This window comes from Balaenoptera musculus, chromosome 12 (assembly GCF_009873245.2).
Source record: "Balaenoptera musculus isolate JJ_BM4_2016_0621 chromosome 12, mBalMus1.pri.v3, whole genome shotgun sequence".
Taxonomy (NCBI): domain Eukaryota; kingdom Metazoa; phylum Chordata; class Mammalia; order Artiodactyla; family Balaenopteridae; genus Balaenoptera; species Balaenoptera musculus.
The window spans coordinates 70,022,341-70,045,783 of record NC_045796.1 but is presented as its reverse complement, the minus strand read 5'-3'; the positions used below and the strand labels follow the sequence as shown (position 1 = coordinate 70,045,783).

Below are 23,443 nucleotides of genomic sequence, written 5' to 3'. Positions count from 1 at the left end.
CCATACTTTGTGTGATACACTGCAGAGATCATAGCATCCTCTTATACAAAAGGTTTAACCTGAAACTAATAAATGCTTTAGACCTAACTTCCAGTTTACAGTAAGTGCAAAGGGATAGAAAAGTTTAAATTAATGACATTGATTAATTAATGACAAAGAAACATTCAACAAAACAGGCCTAGTTGTTCCAGAAAGTCAGAATCTTGATTGAATCCTGCTTTAGCGAGAAAGCTGCAAAAGACATTTTGAGGACAAATGGGAAAATCTGAATATGGACTAGATGTTAAATTAGGGAAGCATTACTTTAAGTGGGATAATGTTATTGAAGTTATGTAGGAGAAACCCCTTGTTCTTAGATGCATCATGTATACGTTCTTTGAAGCAGTTAAAAATATAAAGCAAATAAAATAAAAATACAAAGCATATAAAGCAAATATGGCAAAATAATTGTTCCCTTTAAGTGGATCGTTGGACCAATCTTTCAGCTTTTATGTTTTGATTTTTTTTCCTAATAAAAAAATTTGGTGACAAAAGGAGGGGGGGAGGAGAAGATTGGAAATTTAGAAAATTCTTGAGTTCTGCTTTAAAGGTTATAGAACAGAAAAATAGGTAATAGCTAGAGAGGGATTATAAGAGCAAAAGACTTAATAGCATGTTTATTATGCTTATGGGAATGATCTAGTACAGAGAAAGGAAATGGAGGCAGGAGAGGACTGCTGGCCCTGTCTTTGAATGAGCTAATGCTCCTCACCTAGGGCAGAGGCAGGAGCAGAGAATTGCTGGAGCCCTACCAATGAGTAGACAAGGACAAGCTCATTAGGTGCTTGAGCAGGATATTCACTTATTAACACCGATTACTGTATAATTGTGAAGTAAGGGAGTAAAGAGAACCCTAACAAGGCAAATATTGTATAGTCATTTCCAACCCTAGCTGCTTGGATCAGCGGGGGAGCATATTTAAACAGATTCCAAGTCTTCCCTCCCCACTTCTTTAGTCTTCTAAAGCAGTCTCTGTGGGTAGAACCTGGGAAAGCACCCCAGTTAATACTGCTCATGCAATCAGTGTCTCATTTGGAAACCGTTTTCTGTAGGGATAATAAGGTCTTGCCATAGGCCAAAGATAGCTTTGATATTTTTAAACCTAGAATCTTTATTTTTTTCAGATGATTGCCTGTGCCTGTTTTTCCTAATACAAAGAACTATACCTGGTGACGTGCCTTGTTAATAGTGACTTACTGAACACATTACAGTAACCTGAGTACAGCAGCACACCAGCACTGCCTTTTACTGTAAAAGAATAAGATGACTGTTAGCACACTAAATTCTGTAGATACTTACTAGAAGCAGTTTCAGGGCTCTTTGGGAACTCAAAGTGCGGCTGGTGATTTGCACTAATCACCACCTACTGGGTCCATCTAAATCTTGGATTAACTAAGTCCAAGAAGTTGCCCGCATTTTTTATTTTCTGAAATTACCTCACACGCTACTTAAAATCAGTAAGGAGCCTATGAGCTACGACATTTTGCTAAGGTGGACAGCAGAAACTTGGCTATGGAGGAAATTTTGTTCTTGATCAAAGCTGAATCTAGAATGAAAACATATTACTTGTGGCTCCATTCAGATTGCCAGCACTGATTTCCTTTTAGCATATCTTGCCCTCTAAATATAAAAACCAGCTCTTTTATAAATTTAAATCTACATAAAAATTCACACATGCTTATTAAATAAAAGAATGTTCGTCATTTTGGGGTGAGAAGGGATAAAGCATGTTTACAGTTGCTCTGCCCCCCTCCTCCACGTCTTAACTTACTGCTTGCATTCTGAAATGCTGTCCCACTGTACCAGCGGTTCTCGGCTGGGGACTGTTTTCTTCCCCCACCCCGGACATCTGTCAGTATCTGGAGGCACATTTTTTTGGTTGTCACAACTGGGGGAGGGTGCTATTGGCATCTAGTGGTTAAGGCCAGAAATGCTGCTGAACCTCCTACAACACACAAGATAAGTCTCCCCACAACAAAGAACCAATCTGGCCCAAATTGTCAGCAATGCTGAGGTTGAGAATGAGTCCATTAAAACCAAGTAGAATTATCCACCCTACTTAAGGTCACCCTGCACTATACCAACGTTTCTCAGGCACTTAATGGGCATATGAATTACCTGGGGATCTTGTGAAAGCCCTATACCACTTTTTGGCCTTGTTTTAAAGAAAGAATTGGTGAAATATAATCACTAAAGTTAAAAAGGGGAAAAATTCTTTTTGTGTATTCCACTAATTAGGTCAATTATAAATGTTTATGTCCCAGTATATTTATGACTTAATTAGTAGAAACATGTTAATAGAATTTAACAAAAGAATTCACTTAAGTATTTTTGCTCACTTCATTATAGGAAAGCTGTGTTTGTTTGGAAAGCATGTATGGAAAGGGAATTAGATGTGCTGAATCATGCTTTCATATAATGTCCTTTAAAAGTAAAAATTCTTGGGCTTCCCTGGTGGCGCAGTGGTTGAGAGTCTGCCTGCCAGTGCAGGGGACACGGGTTCGAGCCCTGGTCTGGGAAGATCCCACATGCGTGGAGCAACTGGGCCCGTGAGCCACAGCTGCTAAGCCTGCGCGTCTGGAGCTTGTGCTCCACAACAAGAGAGGCCGCGATAGTGAGAGGCCCGCGCACCGCGATGAAGAGTGGCCCCCGCTTGCCGCCAACTGGAGAAAGCCCTCGGACAGAAACGAAGACCCAACACAGCCATAAATAAATTAAAAAATAAATAAAAAGTAAAAATTCTACAGTTGTTAAAACTGACCTATTATTTAACCTATCATGCAGTCAGAAGAGAAACACTTTGGAGTCAGAACTCAGTTTGTGAAAATAGCACTCAAATCTTAGATTATTTGGTATGTGAAAAGACTGATTTTGAAATCTTATTAACTTCACTGATCCCTGGACAATGCTTACATTTAAAACACTGGCTTTATTCAAATACTACCCATCTGTACATTAAAAACAAGCAGATTAGAAGTAAATGTTTTATTCTTCCAACTAAATTCCAGTACTACAAGGGCAGTAAAACAATGATACACTGGGAAAAAAATGCAGCCATAAACATTTGTTAAAAAGACTGATAGAATAAATAAAAACTACCAAAAAAGGGTGGGGGGGAATCATATAAACCCATTCTGAAACCCCAAGAAGTCCTGGAGTACAGAAATGCCCTCCTCCTTCACTATTTCACAGGAAGCACTGAAGGCTATTTGCTTAATAATGTCCTGGGATTACACTCTACATTATTAATAACTGGTTACAGCTTGGTTGTAGTGCACAATTAAAATCACACTAACTTCATCTGAATTGTCATTCTACAGTTTTATTTACACAACCAGTGAAGGGCATGTTCTTAGAATACCAGCTTTAATCCTTTCCAAACATTAATATAAGAAGCCAAATTGTAATGATACAGCAAATGAGGCCACTGGCATTAATACAGGTAGCAAAGGTCCACATCCGGGTGGTACTGACATCAAGGAAATTTCCAAAACCGGTTGCTGCCTAGGAGTGGTTGCCACTGATGAAAGCTTGAAACAACCTGTATTCACAGGGGGTGTTGGCATTGCTGCATGTCATAACTGGGACCTCTTGCAACAACTCAACAAGGAACAAGGCAGCCCACAAATGCAGAAAACATGATTCATGAAACATCTAAAGGGAGAAAAAAGGAAAATTAGTGCCAAGTTCAGGTCAAAATTTAAACACATGCCAAATCTTCATCTCTAATATATTTGCCCCTAGGTATTTAAGTAACCAAAAGTAAGCCTTAGTAAAGTTTTGCTGCCTATTTCTCTCCAAACTTTTTCTCCATGATTTTCTGTTAAAGTCTCTTCTTGGGTATGAAGATAATTATAATAAACTATAATTATAACAAACGTCTTCTCCGTAAAAGACTGTCTTGTTTTTGGTTTAAAGATGAAATACTTACAACTAGCAGGCTGTTCTCCATATCGTCGCATTATTTGATCATGCGTGAACTTCACAAATGCATCATATTGTTCTATAAATAAAGATAAACATCAATTACATGATTTGCAAAAATGCCCTCTTCTCTAATATATTAGAGCTACACAAACTGAAAAGTCCAATATATATAGTGAGACAATTCTAAGCTGGCACTTAATCAGACACAAAACCTCAGTAATAATAGCTTATCAAATGGAAAGAGCATGGAGCTTAGTCAGGAAACCTACATTTGTTCAAATCACACAACCTCATGTATAGGCTGGGTGGGGCTTATTTCTTAACCTATTAAATTTAAAGGGCTTGAAATAAAAAGATATCTTTCTCCTCTGAAAGTTATTATAAGTGGTCTGTGAATGGCAACTTACTGCAATGAGGGGAAACAGGACAACAAAAGCGTAGCAAAAATATATGATACATCCATACATCCAAAATATATGATACATCCACCTGTAACCTAATCAGGTGCCACAGAAAAAGATGTTACATAACTAAGCAAATTCTCTTACCTATATTAGCACCTTGACTGATTTAACTCCTTAATCAAGAAGTTTACGATATCAATATCCAGTAAAAATCTGTGGCTTAAAAATCCGGGGGGAAATTCTGATTAAGTTACCATACATAATATATTTACTACACTTAAATTACCAAATTTTATGGGAAAAAAATAGTTTTTGGGATAATTTAAAGAAGACCGCAGCAGCTTGATACTCTAAAATTAGGTACACAGTGCCAGTTAGATTACTTCAAGTGTCCAGAACTGATGGCAAAATTATCATGAAAGATACAAAGTCAAAAAACCCACAACCAAATTGAGCTAAGTAAACAGCCAAAGCACAGGGTATACCAAAAGAAAAATCTAGTTCCCTAATACTGCTGCTGATCTCCATGGCTAACATACTACTTCTTAAGGTCACTAAGGAGGACCGTGAGCTATAGGTAAGTTCATTTCCTTTCTTGAACTGAAATTCTCTGGTTCTTAGAAAATACCCTGTACCCGTGTATAGAAAGGGTAATTTAACTGATGTGAAGTGTATGTGGGAAAGAATGCATTTCTTAGGATGAGTTTCTGGGAGACTCTAAAACTCATCTCATACCTGCAAGTTTTGTGTTCAATATTTCTTCATACTCTTCTCGAACTTTCTCTTCACGCTCTTTCAATAAACGTTCACAGATCATCCCAACCTGCCGTAGAGTGAATAAGGGCTGTTCTTTTTTTAATGGTGAGGAGGTTGCTGATGGAGTCCCTATGTACAACATGAACAACAACAAAAACCGCACCAGATTTAGAGCCGTCACAGAAAGCATCATCTAACTGAGGAGGTTTCACTTGGATATTTTCAATGCCCATATATCAATAAAAGCATTTTTCTATCAGTTTTTAGCACAGCATCTCCTTAGTCTTAAAACAGGTTTAATCCTATCAGCTTATGGCTTTGGAAGAACACAGCAAGATGTATGCCATCAAATACAAGGGGGAAAAAAGTGTGAAGATGAGTGGAGACAATGTGACAAGATACAAAACTTAATTTTTTGTTTTTAAATTAATGACATTAGCTAGAAGAGACTTTATGAAAAGAAATACTGAGAATATATCCCTAATATTCAACATTAAATTTCACGGTTCAGCATCCTTAAATATTATTAATGTAGCAGCCACTTTGATAGATTTCTTCAGAATGCATTCCTCTTAAAAGTATTACTTAAGGCACTTTGATTTTCCAAAAACATTCCTCTTTTCTTGAAAAGAACATCTGAAATTAATCTTTGCGAACTCAGGATTATGATAGTCATCCACGGTAACACTGCTGCAAGTATTCTAGACACATACAAATACACACATTTGCTATCAATTGTTTGTCCTGTTTATCTGCCCCAATTCCTCTTTTCACTTGCATGGCTGGGACCAGTATGTCCAAAAAAAAAAAAAAAATGTTTTTTTGTGCTGTGTCTACCAACAAGCTGTAACAGAATACCAGAATCCTTGTATTCTGGTATATAAGAATAAACTATACCAGCTTCAGTCCACAGCTACTAAAAAGTAAGGCTCTATCTTTATTTACTTTCAAATTCGCAGCTTTGTTAGTTGAGACTGCCAGTTCACTGATCTTGTAAGAAGTAAAGTGATGAATTATGATGGGCTTGGTTCCCGCTGAGGGTAGAGTCTTGTCTTACCCTCACCTCCCCTTACCAAGTTTCACCCACTTATACCTGGCCCACCAAATTGGCAGGAATACTGCAGAATTTAGTTCTGAACAATTTCATGTTTCCTTATCTAATTTTATGTGACTGTTTTATAGCCTGTGAATGTTTGTTTTCTTATTCTGCCTGGTTTTCCTATCCCTGCTGGGAGGGAAGGGAAGGCAAGGCAAGCAGGCAACTACTGTCACACAAAAAACTATTTTTGCTGAGAACTTTACTAAAGTAAGAACCATTTTTGATGGCTCTTCTTTAGTAAGAAGTTTTACTTTCCCTTCACTTCAAACAGCCCTGAGTTTTACATCTTAAATTTTAAAAAGTGTATTTGCAAACTATTCTCTCCAACAAGAGGCAGGGAAAAAACCGATATAGGATCAAAATTATCAACCTTTAGGGACTATCCTAAAACAAAAGTATGTGAGGGTGTATGTTCAGGGACATTTTTGTAAATACTGTGATAGCAGAAATTCTGAGTCTATCTATCATTATTAAATAATTATGGGAAATCCATAAAATGGCATCGTATTCAGCCATGGCAAGGTACATCTATACCTAACAGAGAAACATGTGGCTATATCTTTTTTTTTTTTTTTTTTAAATGGAGGCTACAAATCATAGCATTTATGGGGAAGTCCACTTAGGAGATACTATATACAGGTGGTTGCCTTTGAGTCATGAGAATCCAGGTGGCTATTACTTACTTTTGTACCATATTTTTAAGAGATCATGAATAATTCGTATAAATGTTTTTTTTTTTAATCAAGGGGAGAAATAGGAGCTTGATGACCGAAGGCAACTTGTATTACTTTTTCCCATAATAAGTGAAAGGAAATGTTACTTAGTAAGTCTGTTATTACCTGGTGAAGCTGGTCCGCTGAGGAGAAATGCCTGTGGCTGTGCATCAGAAGTACAACATGGATCTGTCTGTTGGAAACTAGTTTCTAAATGTCTTCTCTTCTGCATGCGCTTATACTCTTGTTTTATGTTGTACAGAATTTGTTCTAAAAGAAAAAAGTCAAAATTTGGCAAGATATAAACTTTCAAGTTAAAAAAAAAATAGGTTGGGTTCTACCAAAAATATTCTCTTCAAATAATATCTAGAAAACTTATGTTCTGGGAGGAATTAGTTTCAGCATAATGGGGACACTCATTCAGAAATAGCACATACACACCACCTGGAATCCAGCTATTCTACAGTACCATTCTTTCTCAGCACTGACTAGTAAAAAATAAGGTTTTCATTCAACGTAAAGATAAGGGAGTCTGTGAACTGAAACACGTATTTAACTCAGATTCTGAAGAGTACCAAACTCAAAGGTCATTTATTCACCACACACATAACTATTAAACTAACAGGTTTTTCTAAGACCATAAATAATTAGAAGCAGGAAGGACTATATAAATACAGTCACACACCAGTGAGAAGTGACAGTAGCAGGTCAGCAGAAAGACAGAGTAGATGTGAACTAAAAAATCATCATACATTAAATGGCCATAGCCATTAATATTAAGCTCAACAGAATTGATGAATATGACAGCATTAGCAGCAAAGTACTGTTCTGAATCTTTGGGGTAAAAACCCATGTAAAGTGATTGGTATGTAACAGATACTCAATTAAGAACCACTACACCACAGGTGCCATTATCTTCAACCAAACCAGGAATAAAAAAGTATAAGGAACATATCCTTTAGGCCAGTATGATACATTTTAGAAGATTTCTAATTCAAAATAGTTATCATTTAGCCTCTCCAGAAAATCCCTCCCTGAGGTTTCCACTCCCCTCCAAACACTTTCTCACCACCACCATAGTTCCTAAATTAACAGGTTATCCACATGAAAACTACATCCCAAGAAGTTTATTAATCCCAATCCAAAACAGAAATAACAAGCAGTAAAATGTTTCATAAATATAATGGAGTATAATTTTAACAATTCAATGATGCAATTTCAAAATGAACTGAAACTCAATTGAAGGCTAAAAATTTATGTAAGATGAAAACAATCCTTTTTAAAAAAATTTAATACTAGAGGTTTTTTTGTTTTGTTTTGTTTTGTTTTAAGTATATACTTCTCATCTCTCTTTTCACTTTATTTCCCAGTAAGGACTTTTAGGGCTTTTGAGAGGTAAGACTGAGGGGACATCAATCAGTCCCGTAAGAATTTAGATTCTGCCAGTTTCATTATTGTATTGATAATTAGAAATCAATTAAAAAATAAAAACAAGCTGCAAAAGATATATCCAGTGAAGATTCCATTTATGTAAATGTTGTGTATAAACAAATCTGTTTACATACACATGAATGCGAACTCACACACTGGAATAACTAACCTCAGGATGGTTGTGTGAATGTATTTAATATTTTTCAGAATGTTAACATTTGTTTATATTAAACATGGTCATGTTCACTCCTTTTCCATTTATGTGAAATTGTTTATAATTTAAAAACAAAGTTACCAGTGTGAAATAAAATGGCTGTCTATTGAACAGTTAAGCACCTTGATAGAAACAGGCTTCCTAAGATTCACAGGTGACCAATAAAACTAGTGCAACATTCTATACCAACCAGGTCAGGCGCACATATCCTCATTTTTCTTAAATAACAACTCTTTCAGTAGCGATATTCTAAAAGGTTTCTAAAGTAATGATGTTTCGATCTCATAGCAAGCTTCACTCATTTATCATTTTATGTTCAAAGCTACCATCGTCCTCATCAAAAGTGTCATTCAAAGCATCCTAAAGTTTATTCACAACCAAAGAGTTCAAATATATTAGCACAAAGTAACTTAATCTTAACCTCTTTTGTGTGACTTATTCTTTGATCACCACACAGATTATTCTTCCTTTTGCTTCACAAAATCAAAGTACAACTAAGATGTACCAAAAGAATAGTTGTAACAGACTCAATTTGTTCGTCTGAAAGTCTCAAACAAGATCTAGCCTAGGATTAACATAACGTAGCTTTATAAAATCGCCATACCATCTAATACTTAATAAGAGACATCATTACAAGCACAGGAACTGTAAGGCATAACTTACAAATGAATTCACCAATTTAAATGTAGTTTGATGAGTTCTGACAAGTGCATACATAGTCCTGGAACCACCACAACCACAATAATGAACTTTATCACCCCCCAAAAGTTCTCTCATATTCCTATTCACCACCTTTACCAACACCACTGCTACTTATCCGCTGTCATTATAGTTTTGTCTTTTCTAAAAGAGTGTAGATTTTTGCCTTCTTTCACTTAGCAAAATGCTTTTGAGATTCATACATCATGTTGCATCAAACCGTAATTCCTTTTTATTAATTAGTATTCCATTGTGTATACATCACAACTTAACTGTTCTCCTTTTAGTGGACATTTGGATTGTTTCCAATTGGGGGCTATTATGAATATTCAAGTACAAGTCTATAGGTGGGCAAATTTTCATTTCTCTTGAGTAAATACCTAGGAGTGGAACTGGATGGCCTGATTATATGGTAAGTGCATAGCTCTACTTTGTAAGAAACTGCCAAACCATTTTCCAGAGTAACTGTACATTTTGCATTCCCACCAGCAATGTATGAGTTCCAGCTTCTCCACATCTTTGCCAACACTTGATTACTGTCAGTTAGAGCTGAAGAATTTCGAATGCTACTGCACTGCTTTTTATATCTATTATGATACAGCTATGTCATCTAAGCCTCACTGTGCCCTCAGATGCCCTAATACTGGTAACATGTGATCAACAACGTTATGAAGTGAATGGTCCAATTTAACTTGACCAAAACCCTCAATGTTCAAAGTAGCAAAAAGCTAACTACAAGCTTCAAGTTCACGTTATCTTGGTTCAGAGGTATATGCAGTTTTGAAGCTAATAACCAAGAAATCTCCCCAAATTCAATATTCCACAATTCACATTTTAAGCTCAACCTACATATTTGGCCAACTTTAGTTGCTTCCATGCCAGGTGGATAAAGGCCTTCCAGACATCAATAAAGTACCTATGTCTACGTAGTCTTAAACTACTTAAATCTAGCCATCTCTTATCAAACTAGAATGTGACATTTTATTCCAAGTACACGTAACTTCTGACATGGTGTTGCCAAAAAAATTTACCAGTCCATTAAAGAAAGTCAAATAAAGCTTCACTAACATTATCAGTTTTAATCACGCAGACTTCATATTTGGCTTATGAAGCAAAGATTAAATTTGCAGCAAATCACTTGGAGCAAAATATGGAGTTATTTTCACGACAATCTACACTACAAATGGTTGTGGTATATCCCTTTTCAAAATCCTTAAAACTACATCACCCTTGTACTATACGGTCAATCCCTGAACAACATGGGGATTTGGGGTGCAGACTCTTCCGCAGTTGAAAATCCACATTAACTTGTAGTTGGCCCCTGTATCCAAGAGTACGGTTCCTCCACGTCGGCGGGGTTCCACATCCTTGGATTTAACCGCCTTTGGATGGTGAAGTACTATAGTATTTACTATTGACCTGTCAGTTCAAGCCCACACTGTTCAAAGGTTAACTGTAAAATACTTGTAAGAGTTTCTTGCACTGTACTAGGTTAAGTGCAGGTCAGAATTAGCAAATTTATGACTAATGACATTTGCATTCTCAAATCAGTAAATACCACTGAGAATGCTAATAAAATTCTCCTCCGTAATAGGCAGACTGTCAGTGAGCCAGCACTTATTCCTTTGGAATATTAAAAAATACATATAAACAAAAAAACCTTGGTAAATGTGAAAAGAAAAGAAAGGCCTGGCCTGAGGCAATAAAGCCTGTTTACTCATCTTTGTTGCCAATGATTACTTGAAAAACCCTGGTCACAAAGAACAAGGTCAACAATATAAGCAGGAGAAAGTTGACGGGATAAAAAAAATAACTGAGTTGATAATGGTAAGAGAAACAGCATCAAGATGGGACTGAGAGCAAAGGGAAAATGGAATTAAAAGCAACCAGAAATGTGTTTAAAGGAGAACCACAAAATGGGGGGTGGGGGTGAGGGTTTGTCAAGTATCTCTCTAGAGTCCATAACCATAAGATGTCTAAAACTTGGTGATATGTGAAACTAAACTTTTTGCTCCAGACTTGTATGGATGGACTTCCTGTTTTCCTACTGACATAATTACTAGATCAAACAGTAAGGCTTCGTTAACAGTTTTAAGTTCAGTTGTGTAAAACCCCTTTATTATCACCTAATATGCTAATTTCTCTATGGAGTACCTTTGAAAACAAACAAGGTAAAAGCCTGCTAATGCAGGGGACACGGGTTCAAGCCCTGGCCTGGGAAGATCCCACATGCCGCGGAGCAACTGGGCCCGTGAGCCACAACTACTGAGCCTGCGCGTCTGGAGCCGGTGCCCCGCAGCAGGAGGGGCCGCGATAGTGGGAGGCCCGCGCACAGCGATGAAGAGTGGCCCCCACTCGCCGCAACTAGAGAAAGCCCTCGCGCGAAACGAAGACCCAACACAGCCAGAAATAAAAAATAAATATAAAAAAATAAATGATCGCTTCTGTGAAAGTTGCTTCGTATTTAAAAAAAAAAAAACAAGGTAAAAGTTCATCCAGATTTAACTCAAACAATGGGATTAAAAATGAAATATATCTTGAAAGCCTGTCAGTGCTAGGGAGGAACACAAATAAAATGAAAAATCTGTACACAATTAAGTACAGAAAACCTGCAGTAGCCATTAGGACCTAAAACGGAAACTGTTCCAAATAAAGTAACAGACCAAATCTAGAGCTCAGAACTACACAGACATTGCCATGTCTACTTTATAAATTAAAACACACAGAATTCAGAGTTGCTATGGAGACCCATCTTTGTAATTCAGCTATTCTCCCAGATCATCTGATCAGAAACTAACACAGTTCTTATGGACTCCTTGAGGGAAACTTAAGGACAATGTTCTTATCCAGCCAAGAGCTATCTAACTAAAAAGAATGAGCTGATGCCATTTTAAATTTACTTCAAAATTATTGCTATGTCAAAGGAACCTGGAACCAAATTTTTAACACAAGATTGTTAAGTTGTATCTACAGTTTTAACTTCTATTTGGATTACCATGAATCCTAGTAAGCATAATATAGCTACACACAATTATACAAACACTAGGATATTGGCTACAGTACTTTAAAAGCAACCGGCTGAGATTCTAAATTTACATTACATAATATTTTACTGTATAAGAGGCATTCATTTATCTCCTACAAGAGGAGAAATAACTATAATTACTACAGGTCAAATTCTATTATTTCACTGGAACTACAGTAGCCAATGATTACTTACTTGAAATAAATGGCTCAATTTATTAAAATCCTTCAGGTTGAAGTATAAATTACAAAATAACTGCGCAGTGGGAGTCACTAATGCAAGGAGTCCAACAACGCTCAATCAGCAGGTAGCTCCTCCCTGATATCCAAGAAGTTTCATACCTCTATTTTATATTACACTAGATTCTAAAGGGATATATGTTAACCATGCTGCTTTTGTTGTTTACTTCTTTACTATCTGCAAATGTCTTCTCAAATAGCTTACAAGCTAGGAAAACACCAAGTAATAAGAACAAAAAAAAAAGAAGTAAATGGTGAAGAGAAGGGGGAAACTGAACCATCCAAAATCCAAAACCCAAATATGCAAGCTACAGAAAACATTCAGTGCCAAGGCAAGTTTCAGCTTCTATTCCAATTAACCATGGGCCATCAAAACAAGGTAAGGTTTGGAAGGACAGAGAGCAGACTCCTTGAGGAGGACTGTAGGGCAGCACAATCAAGCTAAAGAACAAACCCTAACACACATTAGGACACCCAAAACACACATATGCACATAAATATCGAGATACAGCACACCTGGAAACCAGTGGCTGCAAACTGATGATTTAGGAGCTAAATGGAACCCAAAGACATGTCTGGCCTGAATACTTTCTTTTTAAAACAATGTGACCAACATTTAAAAGTTGGGTGATTTTACATTAAAAGTCAGATTTTTGGCTACTGCTGTTGGGGGGGAGTGGTGAGGAGGTATTGGACTATGTGGCAAAATTCAGCTGAAGAGCGGCTGCTACCTTTTGGGCTTAAGTTCTCAAGTGCTTCTAAAGCTTTGCACACGCAAACCACCTGGGGATTTTGTTAAAATGAAGAATATGAGGGACGGAGACCGAGTTAGGCATTTCTATTGAGTTTCCAGGTGATACTGCAGGCCAGGAGCAGGATTGGAAGTCACAAGTCCTCACCTCATTCACTCATTTTTTTTTTTTTTTTTTTTTTTTTTTTTTATAGCTACTTTTTTATTTTATTTATTTATTTATTTTTATTTTTGGCTATGCTGGGTCTTCGGTTCGTGCGAGGGCTTTCTCTAGTTGCGGCAAGTGGGGGCCACTCTTCATCGGGGTGCGGGGACCGCTCTTCATCGCGGTGCGCGGGCCTTTCACTATCGCGGCCCCTCCCGTTGCGGGGCACAGGCTCCAGACGCGCAGGCTCAGTAGTTGTGGCTCACGGGCCCAGCTGCTCCGCGGCATGTGGGATCTTCCCAGACCAGGGCTCGAACCCGTGTCCCCTGCATTAGCAGGCAGATTCTCAACCACTGCGCCACCAGGGAAGCCCACATTCACTCATTTTTATTACTTGCCTGAACTATGGGCATTTAAATTTCTATCCCCTGCTTAAAATAGTAACTCCTCTACTGTGGCAATTAAAAAAAAAAAGTGCTTGGTTTATGTATTATTGGACATGCCACGAAATGGAGGGGAAGAGAAGGAAAGCAGTAACAGCAGAGATTATTACAAGTACCAAAATATTAAGGATGATCTAATTCATTTTGCCACTCTCACCTGGATGGCTTTTGTCGTTCGGAGACAGACATACCACCCCCCCAAGCAGGAAAATATTCTGTAAATCAATTTAAACTTGGACCTACTTAAAGAGATTCATTACATGACAGTAACATACATATATTGATTCATTTATATGAATTTTATATTCATTATGTGATTGAAAGTAGACAAATGCATTTGCTTTTCCATTCTGTCTGCTTTAAAAAGAGCAAGTAAGACTGTCTCTCACGCCAGAAGACACTGATTGGAAACCTACAGACATCTTTTGTTTATCCCATGTATTTTGTAACTTAGTTGTGAATACTTAAAAGTCAACAGATTTCGAGAAAATTCTGACTTCTGGGCAAAGAAAGCCTTCTAGGAAGGTATGACAATAAAAAGTCTAAACTTCCCATGGCTGGACCTGAGAGGAACGGCCTGAACTAAAGATATAAATTAGAAAGTCACCTGTAGGAAGTCAGGAGCATGCATGTGATCACTCAGGGAGCTATTAAGCTAGACAGGAATGGAGCTGAACCTAGAACTAAAGAACTCCTAAGTTTATGGCCAGATGAAGACAAAAAGCAGCTTGAGAAGCAGCTGGAGAAGTGGAAGAAAACAGTACTATCGCAGAAGGTTAAAGTACAAAAGGTATTTCAAAAAAAAGGGAGTGTCAGCAGTGCGAATGCTGTAATAAGAAAGGTCAAACAAGATGAGGATTGATTGTGTGCCATGCAAGTCATCAGTGGCTTGACAAGAGCTGTCTGAGATACAAATATACTAGGAGTAAGTTGAGAGCCAAAGAAATGGAAGCAAGTAGACTACCTGAAAGCTCTTTGAATTTGGTTTTGAAGTGGAGAAATCTGGATGACTGCTGGAGGAAAATGAGGATGCTTCATTTACTTTATAATGAGAAGCCTGACCATATTTAAAGCCAAAAGCAAAGATCTGGTTGCGAGATAAAAATCAGAGGATAAGGTTCCTTTGGAGAGAAGTGGGATCCTTCCCTCACTATCTCATTTAATCTTCCTCAATGATACAAAAAAAACATAGGCACAAACATTGGTAGTGTTGGTACTGGGAAAAATGAAGAAGCTACCATTTGATGGCCTCTATTTTTTCTGTGAAGTAAAAGGCATGGTTATTCACTGAAAAATGGCAGGACTGATGGACAATGTAAAAAGTCCTGTTTGAAGTTGCCCTACTGTAACTATCTCCAGCACTCAGGGACAAGAAATGCTCTTAATTCTCACAACATCCCTAGGAGGCAGATACTACTATAATCATGTGCGTAATTTTACAGATGAGGAAAATGAGGCTTTGCTTCAATGTCTTCTGGAAGGTCATACAGCTGAAAGAAGGTAAACCCAAGCCTGATCTCAGGACCTAACCTCTTAACATCTACTACCCTCTCCAGTATTAGTACACCTAGCCAATATTCCGCTAAGTACCTGAAATTAAAATGTATCACAATGAGGAGAGCGAATTCTTAAAAAGCAGGATGTCACTTAGAATAGAGGGATCCACTGCCATGTATTATTAATACTTCATACACTGAAACGTCAAACTCTATGACTGTTAAGAAGGTAGTGACCAAAATGGAGCATAATTCTCATTTACCTAGAGCCCTGCAATTGCAATCACTGGCTGTAACAAAATAATTATAAGAAATTTTCATGTTATATCCGGGTACTTATAAAAAGGATGCTTCAAGTGTCTCTGAACAGCCCCTGCTGAGGACAGGCATCTATAACTAACCAGAATGTTTTATTGGTGTTTCCAAAGTTAGGAATTACTCTAAATTGGTAGGTCGGCATTACCACACATACAGGACTGATTACAAGACCAGCTTCTGATAATGTACTATTTCACCTTGGGCCATGGATCAGGTTCCCCTGTTCTGTCACAACCACCTAAAACCTCCTACACTTTTAACCAATTATACTGCTTAGACAAGTTTTTCTTCCAGAGAATTATGTATCAGCACTAGGAACAAGGCAATCTTCTGTAACAAAAGGCAAAGTTCAAGGAAAGTAATGTTTGAAAAGTTGGCTTTCTGCAATCTTTCAAGTTCTACTCCACATTCTATTCTTCAATTGCTACATCAGTTCAATGATACTATTTTTTTTTTAAAAAGAAACAAAAGAAAGAAAATCAACTCTTCCAGGTCCCTCCCTCCAAACTTCCTCCCTTTAGTTTGATCTTTAGACGGAGTTTTCTAAGAATTAACATTAATGGAAATGAAGATAAATGCTAATAAACCAAAGTCAGAATGCACACCACAGACTAGAACACTTTCAGAAACAGCCAATACATAAACTTCAATAGTAAAAGTGTGAATTAAGTAAACCAATTTCAATGCTTAGGCTGCCAAAGGTGAAAATAATGCTAATGTGGACAACTGTCCACAAAGAATTAAAATAGGTATTTTGATAAAGCATAAAGTTTATGGTATTTTTATTCAAGTTTAGCTGGCTTTAAAAAGTTATCAGCAGTGGCAGCTCTGTCAGTCCCTGGACAGACTTTGTCTTTTCTTTGCCTAACCAGCATAGAATCTGGAACTCAAACTTATGAGGTTCATAAAAGCTTGAACAAGTGACTTCTAGAGGAAGTATTTAGATTTTTTAATAATGCTGAGAAAATCCAGATACATGAATAGATGTAGAAATTAAAAACTAAGTCAAACTCAAAGGTTGTATTACTGAAAAAAATCACAGTAATAAAAGGTCACATTTTAATAAAATCAGAATGTTGCAAAGCATTTATACTTCAGGATGATCTGCCTATGACATTTGTGACAGATAAAAATTAATGACTTACGATTTGTAAAGGGAGGAAGAAAGTTATACCCCAAGACAAACTACAAGCATATTCTGAGCTGTTTTTCTAGCGTTGGAAAGATAAAAACCACTACCACTACCCAAAAAAACCTATCATCACAAGAAAGATTACACAATCTGGCATAATGCAAAATTTTGATCAAAAGGCTGAAAATAAATATCAAAGCTGACAACTTGACATACAGTAGATTTTTAATTTACCTGCAAGCATTCTCTCCCTGCTCAATTATAACTGCAGTATCTTCTCATCATGCAAAAAAAATTGTTTTAACTTAAATCATTCAATCCCTTTAGAAATGAAAGCTCAGAACTTCATATTACAAAACATTTTCTCCTAAAAATCACATAAAATCTTTAAAAATGTAATTCTTCGAACCAGCAAATCTCTGAAAATGGTAAAATCCTTGTAAATGGGCTATTTCAAATACTGAAACGCACATAACCATGTTTATCACTGTCCAGAAAGATGAGGGAATACTGAGAAGTAGACTTCAAGCACCTCAAAAAAGTATTGTTCAAAGTCTTAAACTAAATAAATGCTGTATTTCTTGTTACTACTCATTTGTTTGAGTCACAATTTAAAAAATATACATGTTGTCACATATTGTGGCTTTATTGTCACAAAACAATCTAAAAAGAAAAAGTGGTACAGAAGGAGGAGTAGAAATGAAATTGTATTTTTTTCCTTAAACTTCTGAGTCTCTAAGAACCTTGGGAGATGCCAAGGCTTGATTAATTCAACAAATACATTCAATTAATATTTTAAAACTTTATTTGTGGTAAGAAATTAACTAAGAGGGAAAGGATGGCAGGTAAGAATACCTCTGGGGTTATTTTCAAACTCTACAAGTCCCATCTATCCCCTCAAAATCCAGGGGACATTCCTTTTAACTAACGGTCTTTGCTACAAGACTGCCACTGATGCATCACATTTCTCAGGTGTTTAGAAAGTTGTAAAACATTGGTAAGCTGAGTTCTAGAATCCTTATGCTCAGCAGTAAAATTGAAGACGAATCTCTTAAACTAGATTCATTTGTGAAAACCTCTTTACCATCTGCAGATGGTTCATATAGGCTTGAACAAGTATTCCACCCTTGTAGGTAGTCTTCTCAAAGGCAAGAAATTCACTGTGGTTTCACATATGCATAGAGAACATTCTGTGAGTCAACAGTACTAGCACAGTGTTAATGCAAAGACTGCAAGGACCATTAAGTTGCTGGTTAATTCACTTATGAGTACTTGAAAAGACCCAACCCCAGTACCACTCATTATCTTGTTTCATGAACCAACTATCCAAGAGGTCCAAACTTAACCTATGCTATCATTACTGCATTCTTCTTTAAATGGAAGATGAATCAAAGGTTTCTTTTCAAAGAGGAAAAATAACACAAAACTGGGCAATTCCAATGAATCTCTTATTCTCAACCTTTCAAAACAAAAGCATTTCTATCACTGTCTTCCTGGGTCTATCTAAACACATAGGAAAGACCTATCTGAATAATACCCAATATATTCTCTTTCCTATAAAGCCCTTCAAGAAAACTGAAGAAATTTATTATTCTCCTTTACATCTTAGTGTACGTCTCTGTGGCAACCATGGTGGCTAGGAGCATTTTCACCTAAAGAGAGCTAACAACCCTGTCCTCTGATCTAGCCATGTTTACCCAATGTGTTTCTGTGCTCAAGATAGGCTTTCATTTTCCTACTTTCAAAACAAAACAGCTCAATAATGAATACAACTGCATGCTGCTTTTAATGGCTATAAATGTACATGATTATTAAATGCATAATTCATACAACTATTAAATAAATACAGCTACATACGCAGTCCTAAATAAAATATCAGGTTGAAAGTACAAAGACCATTAAAAACAGTTTATTTGCCAAATCCACTGAGAAACTAGAAGCAACTTAACAGCTGTCTAAATAACCACAAAATATTAAAACCACTTCTGGCTCAATATAAATGACATCTGAAATGAAATGTTGCCTCCTCCAACAGACATCTCATTTGTTTGTGTAGAACCATTTATACTTCATTTAAGCCAGCTGGTGTCTCCATTTGCAGGCATGTGTCAATGTCCACAAAACAATCTAAGTTCCTGTAAACCCTTCCCCATTCACAAGCTGCAATTTCCATTCTTGATGGCAAGTTTCCAGCAAATACAGTGAGTTTTTACAAAGGAATTTAACTCTTCATCCAACTCAATTCCTAAGGCAGACTAGAGCAATGGTAACAAGTCAAACAATGTATATAAAGGTGCCTAGCAAACTCACAAACAGGTTGAGTCCACAGAGGGATCACTTCACTCAACCACTCATTCATTCACTACACAATTATGAATAACAATGTCTTGGATTTGACTGACAAGTATAATATTTTGGTTTTATTAAAATAATTTTGTTCTTGGGAATGTCACGATAATCTTTTGGCTAAATGATAATATTCTGAGATGTTTCAAAAACCAATCGACAAGGATAGAACACTCTGAATCTGTTTTCAACTAACTTGCCAGGATGAGTACTAATGAAGCTAGGAGAGGCATTCATTTTCCCAACCACAGCCAATGGTTCCCCTCCCACACACCTTCAGTTATCATTCACTTTTCCTTTTCCACATTCAGGGGTTATTACAGACCTCACTGCTGACACCCTCAACCAGGGTTGGGCAAACTTTTTCTGAAAAGGACCAGACAGTAAATATCTGAGCTTTGGGAAAATACAGTCTCTGTCACAATTACTCGACCCCGTTATTGTAGCCTGCAAGGGACATGGACAATACTTTAAAAAAAAAAAAAAAGAATGAGCATGGCTGTGTTCCAATAAAATTTATTTGCCAGCTCTTTCATTTTTCCTGGTATTAAGTTGCACTAGTTTGAAAAATATTGATTTAAATAACAGTCATCAAGTCAAACTTTGGAATAACCTTCCTGGGATGACTAAAACAAAAACAAAAACAAAAAACTAAGCTAGGGTTTAAAACAGATGTCCTAGTTCCTGAAACTACTAGTAAAGCCTCAACATGACTTCAACTACATATCAGAAAACACTATATACATATCCAGAGAACAATGATAAAATCATGATAAATTGTGCACATGCTCTGAAAAATAATTCACTTCAGTAGTCTAGTTGTATATTGTTTAAATTATATTTGAACTCACAGAAGTGAAAACAAAGAGCTTCCATAGAGCCCCAGTCAATCTCAATTTGGTAAGTTGCTTTCCATTCCCAATCCCAGCTACTTATTTCTGCTAAGGACACATGGGTGTTCACTCTTGTAAAGTTTAGGAATCACCACTTTTAAAACAGGAATCTAAAAATTAGGTATTTGGGGAAATTATTTCCAAGTTAGATGACATGAAAACTGGGAAGCTCTTTGATACCTGCACGACACTGCAGCTCCCATTATGACACCATGATTACAAGAACCATTACAGGAGCATGCCCAAAACTGGCCATGTAAACACAAGGCTAAATTAAATTACATGTAAAGTGTCATTCAAAATCATAGTTAAAAAGGTAAATTCTAGCAATTCAAAAGTTATGCAATTTTAACTGCTTTTCTCTAGCTGAAATAGCTAAAAAAAACTTTTCACAGACTCAATAAATATCAGGGTGTGGTTTTAGAGTTAGGATATGATCAAACTTCAAGTAGATGTCAAAAACACCTTGAAAAACAAAACAGCAATATTTTGGAAAATGTGAATTTGAATCAGCAGGCTTAAACGATTCCAATAATTCCAGTCATTTTACTATTACAGTCCACTTGACTGAAATGTAAGATAATGTGCAGCCAACTGCATTAGCCAATACTTCAAATACATCAATGAAATGACAAATTTGCAAAGGATCACAATTCTTTCTGAATTAATTCCCTTTAAAGTGAGAACAAATATAGCCCCTAGCTGACCTACCTTATATGCTCAAGACTATTTTAGCATTTAGATATACTTTAACTCCCAAACCTAACAATGTATTAATTCACACCCCCCCACCCCATGAAATTTACTGCTGGTTAGCTAGAGCTATTTTTAAGTGGCCTTATGAAGTAGAGACTCCACAGTATCATTTCAACTTTCAATGACAGCATTTCACTAAAAAGACAAACTCTAAAAATAATGTTAACCACCAGGAGCTCATTCTTGACACTGTTTCAATAGCAAAAAATGGTAGCCTAGGCATTTGAGGTTCTCCCCATATATTTGGGGAAGGATATTTTAAAAATCTGACCTGAAAAAAAACCAAAACTAAGTCAATTCCAGATGGAAGTTACCAAATGCAGGTAAATACTGCCCACAGATTTTTTTTTTAAGCTAACGATAAAGAAATATGTAAATCAAATTATGAAAAGGCTTTGTCTACAGATCATGTTATTACCAAAGGCTCACACACACGAAACCTTTGCTGGCTACACACACAAAGGAAACATTTACACTACCAGTCCACAAAAACCTATCTTAAGACTGTGCCAGGAGCACACAAGGACTTTCAAAGTACAGCAAAAAATGGACACACACATGCAGTACAAAGCAGCCAAAAGGTAGTTCCCCACAGTCACTTTCAGGAAATGTCTCAAGATGAAAAGCAAAAATAGTCTGAAGTCCCCTGGAATCTTGGGTTGATTTATTATTCCCAAGGCCTGGGCTTTTTCGCCCAACAGACTTTGTCGGGCAGAAATAAAGCACTTCCAACTAAAAGCAACTACTCAGCCCCGATTTTCAATACAATTTGCTTTTCATTAAAAGTTCGAGTTTCTCAAGGTCTAGACGTATAGTGCGATCAGATTACGGCACTCGGGAAGAGCAGTTTCTTTGTTGTTGACCCTGCTAGGGAAACAGGTCTTGACTCAGCCCAAGTGGCGTTCTTGTGGGTGATTAATGACAGGCCTAGATCTCGCCCCAGTGACATCCCTCCCCACCCCCTCCGTACTAAAATCAGCCATGTCTGAAAGGGAGGAGGGGCTGCCGCCTCGCCTCCAACCACCCAGTCCCAGACTTGATAGGTGCAACCAATCGATGCCGGGGAGACAGCCACCGAGAGTCGGGTGAACGCGTGACCCTTCGCTTGCCTAGATTTCCGTGTAGCACCCTCTCTGATCATTTCCGCTTGGGCTCTCCAGACTACGGAAACGCTCAATTCTGGTCCCTCGGCGCAAAGAAAAGGACCTTCCTCTTCCCCACAATACCCGGCGAGGCACGGCCCCTACCCCCCCGCTCCCGACTCCCCCCCCCCAAGCCGTTCCCATTGTGTCTCCGAGGCTGGAGGAGCTCGTGAATAGGACTGTGGTCGTGGTCGCCCGAGGGCTCCGCTAAGCCCGGGGGCCGGTCCGGCAGTCCAGTCCCTCGGACGCGGCCCGGGCCCCCCCCCCGTCCTCTCGCCCCCTCCCCCCACGGCGGCCGCGGGGCCGAGTCCCACCTGTGGTGAGGCGGGAGGAGACGTCGCCGAAGGGAGATGGCTCCATTCGGAGATACTTCTGCGGCGAGGCGGCGGCGGCCGAGAAGGAGGCGGCGGTGGCCGCGGCGGCCGACAACGGGGAGGCGGCGGCCGAGGTGGGCGCCGACAATGGCGCACATCGCCTCCGCTTCGGGGACGCCGGGCTCAGCAGCGGGTCGAAATCCAGAGTCCGTTTCAGAGTGGCTCCGCACGCCATGGCCGGGGCGCCGGGCTCGTGTTGGGTCGGGGAGGGGAGGACGAGGGAAGGGGGGCAGAGCGGGGCCCCGAAAAGAGCCTAACCGACCGGCTCAAGAGCGGAAAGGCGGGTGGCGAAGCGCCGACAAGGGGAGCAGAGCCGCCGCCGCCGCTGCTGCCTCCGCGGCAGGGGCAGTGGCCCGGGCCGGCCGGGGCGAGGGCGGGAGGGGCGGTGGCGGCGGCTCACGCCAGCCGCGTCGGGGGTGGGGGGGGCTCTTCCGCCTCCTCAGGCGCGGCTCCCCCGGGAGAGGCTCCGGCCGCCCCCGCCGTCCGTTCGGGCTTTGCGCCGCGCCTGAGGCGCTCCTGCGCGGAGACCGGCTCCCTCAGAAGTCGAAACCAGCCCCGTGAAGTGTGAGGCTGCAACGCGGCTCCTAAGACGCCCGAGCAGCGTCAGAAGCTAGAGAGCGTCGGTCGATGCGGCGGGATTGAGAGGTGGCGGTGGCGGCGGCGGCGGCAGGAGCGCCACCGAACACGTCCAGCCGCTTCCCCCTCCACTGTACGACTCTTCCACCCGCCGCCGGCCCCAATATGGCGTCAATAACAACGCCGCCGATTCAAATCCTGCGGCCTCAGGGCGCGTGCGCCTGGGCGGCTGGCCACCCTCGTGGTGCATTCTTGGGAGTTGTAGTTTTTCACTGTCGGGAGGAATCGGCGTGAAAAGCGTTTAGGGAGGAGTCACGGAAACTACGACTCCCGTCATTCAAGGCGCGCGATTCCGAGTTCCGGATTGGAATTTAAATCCCCCTACACAGCTTGTGTAAAAGGAAGAGAGCGAAAGAGAAAAAAGAAAAGGCTCAGAGAGAGTGGGAGAAAAGAAAGCCAACCAGTGGGGAAAGCAGGCTCAAAAAAAATCTTTAAAATTCAGGACATAGTTGTCCTGGTACCGCT

At 39.0% G+C, this 23,443-nt stretch overlaps 2 protein-coding genes across 2 annotated transcripts in view; one reads left to right on the top strand and one right to left on the bottom strand.

Annotated features, from left to right (window-relative positions):
- Nucleotides 1–2,528, top strand: part of ORC3 (origin recognition complex subunit 3) — a 66,381-nt gene extending 63,853 nt beyond the window's left edge. The window contains exon 20 of the mRNA XM_036871485.1: nt 1,167–2,528. Within this exon, the coding sequence (XP_036727380.1) occupies nt 1,167–1,225 (59 nt within the window). The 3' untranslated portion in view covers nt 1,226–2,528. The remainder of the gene's footprint in view (nt 1–1,166) is intronic.
- Nucleotides 2,529–3,009: 481 nt separating this feature from the next.
- On the bottom strand, nt 3,010–23,109 carry AKIRIN2 (akirin 2). The gene is made up of 5 exons (XM_036871419.1): nt 22,283–23,109; nt 7,065–7,208; nt 5,106–5,255; nt 3,971–4,042; nt 3,010–3,693 (listed from the first exon to the last, which is right to left on the bottom strand). Exons 1-5 carry the CDS (start codon nt 22,515–22,517, stop codon nt 3,683–3,685), a joined length of 612 nt encoding a protein of 203 aa, XP_036727314.1. The 5' UTR covers nt 22,518–23,109; the 3' UTR covers nt 3,010–3,682.
- Nucleotides 23,110–23,443: the final 334 nt, after the last annotated feature.

Excerpts from the sequence above, each read along its gene's own strand:
- AKIRIN2 (XM_036871419.1), bottom strand. The coding sequence starts at position 22,517 with ATGGCGTGCGGAGCCACTCTGAAACGGACTCTGGATTTCGACCCGCTG. Across the intron at positions 7,209-22,282 it reads CTCCTCCCGCCTCACCACAG|AACAAATTCTGTACAACATA; the intron begins GTGGGACTCGGC and ends TTTTTCTTTTAG. Across the intron at positions 4,043-5,105 it reads ATTGAACACAAAACTTGCAG|AACAATATGATGCATTTGTG; the intron begins GTATGAGATGAG and ends CTTTATTTATAG.